Source organism: Nelumbo lutea, chromosome 7 (genome assembly GCF_056320005.1).
Source record: "Nelumbo lutea isolate HS-2025 chromosome 7, American lotus-T2T, whole genome shotgun sequence".
NCBI classification, from domain to species: domain Eukaryota; kingdom Viridiplantae; phylum Streptophyta; class Magnoliopsida; order Proteales; family Nelumbonaceae; genus Nelumbo; species Nelumbo lutea.
Window position 1 is genome coordinate 21,361,569 of NC_142690.1, and position 10,159 is coordinate 21,371,727.

A 10,159-nucleotide genomic window follows, 5' to 3' on the forward strand; every position below is an offset into this window, starting at 1 on the left:
TTGAAGTATGTGGTTATACTTATAAGCATGATTGTCAAAGGTTAAGTCTCATGGTGTTTCTCTTGAATCTTGCCTCAAGGCAAGCCTCATAGACCTTTTTAAAACACTAGATGAAGAGTTGGATGAGTTCTTTCATAAATTTTAAAATGAGAGCCAATGGAACGCTGCAAATCAGGCAGATTTGACTACAAACAGTTTGAGAAATTGAAGTATGAAATTGTGAGGTGCACCTCCTCCTCATCCTTCTTCTTCTTCTTCTTCTTTTAAGGGTTATTTCTCTTTTACATGATTATCTATTCTTCTATTATCATCTTCTATTTTGTTTTCTACAATACCCATTCCACTACCTACACACTAGTAGGATATCTCTCCCTGTTCTACGTCACCAAGTTTTTGATTTATCCCAAGACAATGTTACATAACAAGCCCCCAGATACATGCTATAAAAGGAATGACCTCTCAAGTTTGAGATGAATCAAGACAGTGGTAAAAATCCAAATATAACATTTGATTAATGGTTGGATTCTTGAATAACTACCCATGCTTTGGATTTTTTTTTAATATATGAAGAATTAGCACAACTGAAAGTTCACTCTTAAAAAGAAGCATATATGCTTTTTTAATATAAACAGATAAGTTTATAAAAATAATAACTCTTAAAATATATGAAAAACTAGCACAACTGAATCCTTCATGATCCATTATATATTGTTTTCCTAAATTAGTAAAAATAATAACTCTTAAAATATATGAAAAACTAGCACAACCGAATCCTTCATGATCCATTATATATTGTTTTCCTAAATTTAGAAAATAGTAACTCCTAAAATATATGAAAAACTAGCGCAACCGAATCCTTCATGATACATTATATATTGTTTTCGTAAATTTATAAAAATAATAACTCTTAAAATAGCCATCCATTGATCAACAATACATAGAAAAATGAAAGAGAGAATGTGTTACCTCAAGCCAAGATACAATGTTTTGTTGTTTTAGATGACCTGAAGCAATATATATATATATAATAGTAGATCTGAGATCAATAGAATAAAAAAAATGGTTTGAACGTCAGATCTGGGTTCGTGTTAATGTCCAATGAGCGAACACATGCTAGATTTGAGTTCATATTCATGTTGATGTCCAGATCTGGAACAAACAAATGCCAGAAGCCAGATCTGGAGCTCCGACGAATGAACTGGCGATGAGAAAGGAACTAGCGAACTCAAATGCCAAAAGCCAGATCTAGACGACCAAGTATAGATGGAATTGGCAATGAGATTTGGAGGGGAACCCATCCAATGGAACAAGACAAAAATGGTATAGAAATTGATGAAGGAAGATTTGGCCCGACCTCGTAATTACGCAACACGTGGCAAGGGCAACAGCTCGGCACAACAGCGCGCCCAAGGCCGCAAGCACCAAAGGGAGGAACCAGTGGTCCGAACTCCTTACCAGCGGTCCGAACTCCCTACCAGCAGTCCGAACTCCCTACTAGGAGCCCGAACTCCCTACAAGGAACCCGAACTCTCCCTTAGGCCCCGAGCCAAACACAAAGGGCAATAACCCGAACTGACCTGCCCCGTGGTAGTTCGGGACACACCTCTATCCGAACTCAAGACTTCACCTCGCTCACCACTCTAGCACTTTGCCTCCAGGACGCTGAACTGAACAATTGTACCATACTTGACACCGAGGAAGTTCGTATCCAGGGGCGGCGCACCTGACTGACTTGGGATCTGACGCTTGACAGCCGCACTTCAAACGACCACCTGCCACTGCCATCTTTAGTTACAGAGATGGCTCCGACAAGGAGCAGTGGCGGTTTTGTCCCAGCAAAGGGGATGACACCCGAACTGGCAGAGCACAGAAGTAATCATACCCGACCTGACAGAAGCCTCGGAGTGAATGCACGAAATGGTTATAAAAGGCTCCCTACCCCCCAAGAACAAGGTATGCGAACTTTGCGCCATTTGGTTTTATCTTGCTTTCGAGAGAATACTAACTTGAGCTTTGAAGCAATCTCACCGGGTTTCCCTCCGAATTCCCTCATCTTCTCCGTTTTAGATTCTCTATAGCTCTGTTCAGAGGCAAGGCCGTTGACAGATAGGACTGGCCGGATTGCGTATTATTAGAAATAAATCGAAACTTACCTAACGAGGAAAACGCTAGAGGCGATGCCGGAGATGGCCGACTAGAAGAAATTAGACGAAGTCTGATAGGTCCCTCTCGATAATATTTTCTCACAATTTGCCTTTTTCAATGGTGAGACCCCATTGATTTTTGGGAATTCACGACCCTGTTTTTTCTTCCTTTCCCGGGGCTTCCTTTGAAACATTAATGAGTGAGGAAATAAAGGGGGTAAAGTGTTAGAATATGAAAGTTCAGGGGCTCTTTGAAAAGCATAAAAAGTATAAAAGAATAGGGGCTAAAAATTAGAAAGTGGTAACTTCAATTTGTAAAGTCATCCAAAAAGGTTAGGAATTTGCTTTGTTCAGGAGCTGGGACAAATCTCGTTGTCCACCCGACCGTTAGTTTGCTACCAATGAAATTTAATTATGTTTGTCTCAGTTTGAAAAACTCTGTTACGGTTGAGTTCACCGGTATCGTAGCGCAGGGCTACAACCGAAAATCATAAATCATGGCCTTAAATAGATCAATTGCAGCGGCCGCACCAAGAAATCACTTCATCGAATTCAAGGTGGGAAGATGACAGCGCTACGACCAAGTGTGGCTTGTTTACGGTTTAACCCATGGAGCTAGCTTGCATTAGTCAGAATTCTCAATCTTTGGCTCTCTCCCAAACCAAATCCATCTCTCTCCTCAAGCAATCCCACGCTCAGCTTGTCAAGTTATCTACACCCTGTAACCTCAGTCTCACAGCCAAATTGGTCGCCTCCTACGGTAAGTTCGGGGACTTGGAATCCGCCCTTTCTGTCTTCGACCGATGTCCGCAATTTCCAGATGCATTTCTCTTCAACTCACTCATCCAGGCTCACATCTGTGGCTCCCTCTTCCGACAGGCCTTTCAAATTTATCTGCAAATGTTGGAGCTTGGTGTCTCTCCTAACCGATACACGTTCCCTCTCCTCCTCAAAGCCTGCTCCTCTTCGTTTATGCTCAGTCAAGGGGCCCAGCTTCATGCGCACTGTGCGAAATTTGGACTCAATTCAAGTCCGTTTGTGACGGTTGCGTTAATGGATATGTATATGAAAAACGGGTTGATTGATAGTGCACGCCGATTGTTTGACAGAATGGTTGAACGAGATGTTGTTTCTTGGAATGCATTTCTATCGGGCTATTCACAGAATGGGAGGCCAGAAGAAGCCTTAGGAGTCTACAATAGGATGAGAGTGGCAGGTGTGACTGTTGACTTTGTCGCTATTGCATCTGTAATCTCTGCTTGCTCACAGCTGCGGTTCCTTCACCAGGGTAATTGAATTTTGATGACTTCACACTCATATATATTTTTATTTTCTGTAAATAATTACTTTTTTATAAAATTTACCTGGATAATTTTTTTTTTAATTTATTCGTGGATTATAAAAGCTCAGTATTGATATGAACAGAACTGGAAAATGGCATAACATATATCTGTATGGACTTTGTACTCATCCTATTCCTATCCTCCGCAATAAAAAGAAGTCAAAATGTCAAATAACTCCTCTCAAGTTGACTGTAAAACTCCATTTTTTAACTAAAGTTTGATTTTAATAATATTTTACATCCTATCTCCCAGTGTCAACTTTTTTTTTTTTTTTCCGAAAGTAACTTTCAATACATAAATTTTGTTGAGCAAACCAAGCTCCTACTCCTTTGTATTTTAGAACCTTTTATTATACTATCTTCTTTTAGATCTGTGTTCTTCTTTGTTTATATGGTTTTGTGGATACCCAAAAGAGTTCCTATTAGGTAAGAGGCTACTGAAAAATAGGGGTGCAACTTGGGTTGGTCCTACCCATTTGGGTTGAAGATTGGGTTAGGGTTAGGTTAGAAAATGCCAACTCGATATAAAGTCAGGTTCAGTTAGGATTGATGCCTTTGGGCAACTTGAACTAACCTTAATTATTAAGCTTCTAATTATATATGCTTTTAAACTATGTAAAGATATATGTATTGATTTGTATATATAATTATTTTACGTAAGAAGGGAGTGAGAGGGGATGATGATGTGAAAGGGGTATTTATTGTAAGATATTACTATAATATGATGTCTTTTTATTATTTACACATTTAATACTACTAATACCCATGTTTGCATGAATATTATAGTACATATTTATGCTTATATTTATAAATTAGGTATACAAGGCTTCAAACCAACAAGGTTTGGTGCCCTCCCTACTAAGTATTTGGTACCCCTGAGGAGCCAATTATAGATCACTGGAAACCCGGGACCCCATTGTTGAATTGTTCCAATGTAAGTAGACCGAGTAGAAGCAATTCTTATCAAAAGGAGGAAAATTGGTACTTCTACACAATGCACTGTCAAACCTCCATACTTATTTTTATCATCCTTGTTCTCTATAGTCTATACCCATCTCTATTGTCAATATTTCAACCGTCCTGTTGAAATTGATGCTTAGCTTAATCCAGCTAAGAGTCTTTTCCTCTTGAGTCCATGAAGTAAAAAGAAAATAACCGACTAGCACATATACCTGGATGTAGAAATCTGGCTACAGATCTGCAATGTGGGAAAGCAAATATTGATCCTTGGACTCAGTTTGGAAAGAGTACAAATACAAATATGTAAGTGAAAATATAGTTTAGAAATACAATATACAAGACTTTACACTGTAAATATACAAGACTAACACTATTCTAATTCATAAAACTCCTACAAATCTTGATTCTATGTAGGAGAAATGACCATATACAACCTTGTTCACAAAACTTGGCTTACTATTGTCCCTTCTTGAATGCTATATAAAGGTGTTACCTATTTGTTTATTTGTACTGGTTTCTCTCAAACCAAGGAGGAGAAATGTATACCTATAGCTAAAATCCATTTGGTCTAATATGTATATCTTACGGTTATAAATTAGAATCAGTAGAAAGAATAAGAAGAGAAGAAGGGTTCGAATGTGGTGTGTTATTCACTGTTCACAACCACACACCAAAAATCTTATGATGACAAATTAAAAAAAAAACCCTTGCAACACAATGTATTCTCAACAGAATCAAAAGGTTGTCTCTACTCCTAGCAGAGATATAACTAAGGGAATGTTTATAAGGTATCCTGAATCGGGCTATCTAAATACTAAAAACCCAGTGACTTCTCTAATTGGGTTAACTTTGTTTTTTGCTATTCTGATTGGGTGAATTACATTAGGTGGGAAAGCAACCGATTTTTTTTTTTTTTCAATAACACTGCAGTACACTTTCTAGCTACCAAATTTTTTTTCCCAATAACCTTTTTTGGTAAAGATCTAGAGGATCTTTCTAGGTGATCATTTTCATTTTTTGGATAAGTGAGGAATCACTATATGGAAAATAGAGAGGAAAAACACTATAAAATATTTCACATTTTAAAGCTGCTCAGTAACTTGCAGTCTGTATGATATAGAAATCCTTCAATTATATAGTACAAAAATTGGTCCCAACTCTTCAATCAAGAATCTGTGAAATAATTGTGTGCACCAACAATCTGTTTCCCAACATTTTCTCTGCTACTTAGGTCTATGAACATCTGTCTTTAATGTTATTAGATAATCCGATAGGCTATTTCTTAGCAGTTTGGATCTCCTACCCACACCTCACTACAGCTGCACATTGAGAATATCTCCCGTATTTGCATGTTACCCATTCATGGGGAGATATTCCCAATGTACAGCTATAGTATCTTGTGGGTAGGAAGTCTGAATTGATTTCTTAGATGGTAAGGCCACGTTTGGAGTACTTTTTGGCCTAAACAGACTTCTGAAAAGTCATTTTTTGAGATGTGCTTTTTGAAAAGGCACTTTGTTTACTATTTGGCTACTCATTGCCTTTTTGTTTAATTCCAATGGAGCTTTTTGCATAAAAAAAAGCCTGTTTTGAGTTTTTTTGCCATTTTTTTTCACTAGCTTTTGGCTTCTCCAACATAAAAAGCACAAAAAGCCTGTTGGAGCACTCCCAAATGAAGCCTAAGATAAATAAACCACTGTGTCTATAGTAGTATGAGATTTCCTTGCTAATTGAAACCAATAGGTCGTTATGGAACCTTCTTTGTGTTCACAGATGAGGGCATAAGGCTTGACTAACTAGAAGGTGGATGGTTTCCTCTGGGGGTGTTTTGTTGTATACACTATTTATTAATATTTAATTGAAGTTAGTAATTTTTATTAATTTATACAGGCAAGTGGATTCATTCTTGGGTGATAAAGAGTGGATTTGGTGCTGATGTTGTCATTTCTACTGCTCTTTTAGACATGTATTCAAATTCTGGTGACTTCTGGTTGACTAAGAAATTGTTTGAAGAAATGCCTACGAAAGATTTGATTGCTTGGAATTGCCTGATTTCTTGTTATGTCCAAAGTGGGATGATAGGTGATTCCTTTGAATTGTTTAGAAAAATGCAACACAATGGATTGAAACCGAATGGCTCTACTTTAGCTGGAATTTTACCTGCTGTTGGCCGTGTTGGTGCACTCCATTTGGTAAGATCCTGTCATGGTTTTGCCATCAGGAATGCTTTGGACTTGGATGAGTATGTAATGACTGCTTTGATGGATGCTTTTGCCAAATCTAGTGACTTAGTTGCTGCTCAGAGGCTGTTCAATCTCATTCCTAATAAAAGTGTTGTTGCTTGGAGCTCCATGATTGATGGATATGGCACCCATGGTTATGGGGCTGAGGCCATCATGCTGTTTGAGAAAATGCAAGAAAATAATATCAAACCTAATCACATCACCTATGTTGGAGTTTTATCAGCTTGTGCTCATGCTGGATTTGTCGAAGAGGGTCAAGGATATTTCCGGAAGATGGTTGATGTCCATGGCATCATCCCACGTCTGCAGCACTATGCTTGTATGGTGGACATGTTTGCACGTGCAGGGCTTTTGGACGATGCAGTGTCTTTGATTAATCAAATGCCCACTGAACCATCTCCAGGCATATGGGGTGCATTGTTGGGTGGATGCAGGATCCATGGCCATGTTGAACTTGGTAAATTTGCTGCTGAGCGGCTATTTGAGTTGAACTCTGTAGATCCAGGTTTCTATGTCTTGCTGTCAAACATATATGCAGCTGCTGGGATGTGGTCAGAAGTACGAGAAATAAGGGGTTTAATGAGAGAAAAAGGGTTGAGGAAACCAGCAGGCTGGAGCTCAATTGAGATAGGTAATAAGGTTCATTGTTTCATCTCCGGTGACATGTCCCACTCAGATTCTGGTAAAATATATAAAAAATTAGAGGAATTGATGGAAAGAATCAGCAAAGTTGGATATACTCCTGCGACTAAAGTTGTCTTACATGATGTGGAAACTGATGTGAAGGAAAATGTACTGAGGAGTCATAGCGAGAAATTGGCCATGGCTTATGGCTTGCTAAAAGCAGCACCCGGTACACCCATTAGAATATTGAAAAATCTTCGAACGTGTGAAGATTGCCATGTTGCTGCAAAATTCATATCAAAGATCACGAATACAGAAATTATCTTGAGGGATGCTGTCAGATTTCATCATATCAAAGAGGGAGTGTGTACATGCAGGGATTATTGGTAAATCTGTACAATACTATACAATATTATAAAAAAGGTAGCCAGTCCTGATCTGCTATGCTTGATGCACTGTACTCTTGGCTGTTTGCAAAAAGCCAACATCATCTCTACATACTCATGTGCAGCCCCTTGAAGCAAAAATAATAAAAAAGAAAAAGAAAAGCCCACAGCTCAGCTCTGACTCTTATATATTTACACACATAAGATAAGATCATTGTTTGTTTTCTTCTTTCTCTGTCGTCTCGTTTCTGTTGTTTCTTTTGACTCTTTAGTGGAAGATTAGAGAATTAACGTAGAAAGAAAACCATGGAAAAACGTTGAAGGCATAATGCTTGCTCCAGGCTTCAAATTTGCACCCACTGATGAAGAATTGATAGTCTATTACTTGGATGAAAAGACGAGAGATCCCACTCTGAGAATTGATACAATCGCTGAAATCAATATCTATCAATTTGACCCTCAGCAGCTTATAGGTACGTAGCTTTCTTTGTAACAATTTTTTGTTTAATTTCTTTGTTGCGCTTTTTCTTCCTTTAATCTGCTTTTTTTTTCTTCTATTATTGGTTGTTCTTTATACCGATCATCGCTAATTATGTTCTGAAATCAAAATCTTGATGTGGGTATGGCCTAAAAGTGGGAAAAAGTGAAAGAAAGAGAAAATCAAGACCAGAGATCCCATGTATATGGGTGAACCAGCCTTGGTTTGGATGGTTCATTGTATGTTTATGGAATGTTCTGGGGTTGTTACCTTCAGGATTGAACCTTCTGGTCCTGCTTAATTTTGTTCTGAAATTCGGAAATCGTGATATGGGCATCGCCTAGAAGTAGGAAAAATCCAAAAAGAAATAGAAAATCAAGATTGAACCAGCCTTGGTTTGGATGGTTCATTCTATGTTCATGGGATGTTCGGGGTCATGTTTAATAGTTTTTAATCTTTGAATGGGTCCTTTTTGTGTTGTTGTTTAGTGAAGGCAATATAACAATGTTGAGTTGATATAAACTGCATTTCTTAAGGTGAAAAGGTTAAGCCTCTTCTTTTGTGAGGTAAGAGAAGGTTGTTCCGGCGAGAGTAAGAGTGTGTGTGTGTGTGTGTGTGAGAGAGAGAGAGAGAGAGAGAGGAGTTCTCAGACATTCTGGGGATTGACATATTTAACGGAAAGAAGCTTGAAGATGTTGTTTTGGGATTTCGTGAAGATAGTTTTGAGAGGCTTCTAACCGAAACTGGGGAAACCAAGGATGATTCGCAGCTTCCCACTGATGAGACTCTGCTGTTTGCTGACCCAGAATAACGATAGATTTGCTTAAAAGGATAGATTCCATGCCCAACCGAACTGCTCGAAATTCAGCTTCCAGCACCGATGAAGAAGACAACTTCTAGTCATTTTGCAATACTTAAGATTTTGATAGAGTCGAAAACCGCACAGCCGCATTCTGTTTCTAGCAACACAGACGACATCAGATCATCGTTTCACCACCGCCAGACCTCCTCAACCCAACGAAGGCTGTTAATAACAAAAACACCCCTTGGGGTCTGGCGGGCTGCTTCTGAAAAGATGAAAATACTGGCATGGAACATCTAAGGGATGTTTGGAAGCGTGGCCGTTTTTCCGAAAAATGGTGCCACATCGGATCCAAGTAGGCAATTCAACAAACACGCACATATATGATTGTTTGGTTCAAGTGTTTTTTGAAAAAACACTGAAAAATGGGCATGTCTCATAAATTGGGACCCAATTGTTGCATGAAATGTCAAATTTGGCATTTCATGCTTCGGTGAACCGTTGCCCCCAATGGTTGATTGATATGGTGAATACATAACAGAAAAATGGTGATGAAAATCACCTTATCAAACAACATAGTGTTGCTCACTGCTTACGTGACAGAAATACTCCCAAACATATCAAGGTGTTCTTTTTTTTTGTGAAAAACGGGTCTAGCAAAAATAGGCTTTTTTTTTTTTGAAAATTGGTCCCCAAAAATGCCCACGCTTTCAAACACTATCCTAGTTTGCAAATATTTCAACAGGATATAGCTTAATACCGAGTTGTTCACTACCACCACGTTGTGTTGACTCAAAATCAATGTTTTAAAAACCAAACGGGAACCATAACCATTTTAGCCACTAGTTTTTGGGTCAACGGTTTTGATCGTCTGGTAAGCAGCCAGTCTATTCTAATTTAAAAAACAAAATATATATATATATATATATATATATATATATATATATATATATTATTAAATAAAAAAATGAGCAAAAACAATTGTTTTAGTTGAACAGGTCAACAGTTTAACCACCCGGATCAACGGACCGTTGACCAATTCAATGATTTTTGGGCAAGGGATAGGTTAAGGGTGAAACGAAATTAGTTGGCTTGATGGTTCCTAGGCCGAACGGTCCGACCATCTAGGTCAACAATGGTTTGAAAATACTACTCATAACCATTAAAATGGTTGTGTATG

At 38.3% G+C, this 10,159-nt stretch overlaps 1 protein-coding gene across 2 annotated transcripts; it reads left to right on the forward strand.

Annotated features, from left to right (window-relative positions):
• Positions 1 to 2,444: 2,444 nt before the first annotated feature.
• On the forward strand, positions 2,445 to 7,929 carry LOC148845581 (pentatricopeptide repeat-containing protein At3g26782, mitochondrial-like). 2 transcript variants are annotated; one of them, XM_088953378.1, is made up of 3 exons: positions 2,464 to 2,904; positions 3,024 to 3,432; positions 6,337 to 7,929. In XM_088953378.1, exons 2-3 carry the CDS (start codon positions 3,045 to 3,047, stop codon positions 7,701 to 7,703), a joined length of 1,755 nt encoding a protein of 584 aa, XP_088809504.1. In that variant the 5' UTR covers positions 2,464 to 2,904; positions 3,024 to 3,044; the 3' UTR covers positions 7,704 to 7,929. The 2 variants fall into 2 exon arrangements, with proteins under 2 accessions (XP_088809503.1, XP_088809504.1); XM_088953377.1 differs by having other exon boundaries at positions 2,445 to 3,432.
• Positions 7,930 to 10,159: the final 2,230 nt, after the last annotated feature.

What these genes read in the sequence shown, in the direction of transcription:
- LOC148845581 (XM_088953377.1), top strand. Translation starts at nt 2,754, where the DNA reads ATGGAGCTAGCTTGCATTAGTCAGAATTCTCAATCTTTGGCTCTCTCC. An exon ending in GCTGCGGTTCCTTCACCAGG is followed by an intron (nt 3,433 to 6,336) that starts GTAATTGAATTT and finishes TAATTTATACAG; the next exon opens with GCAAGTGGATTCATTCTTGG.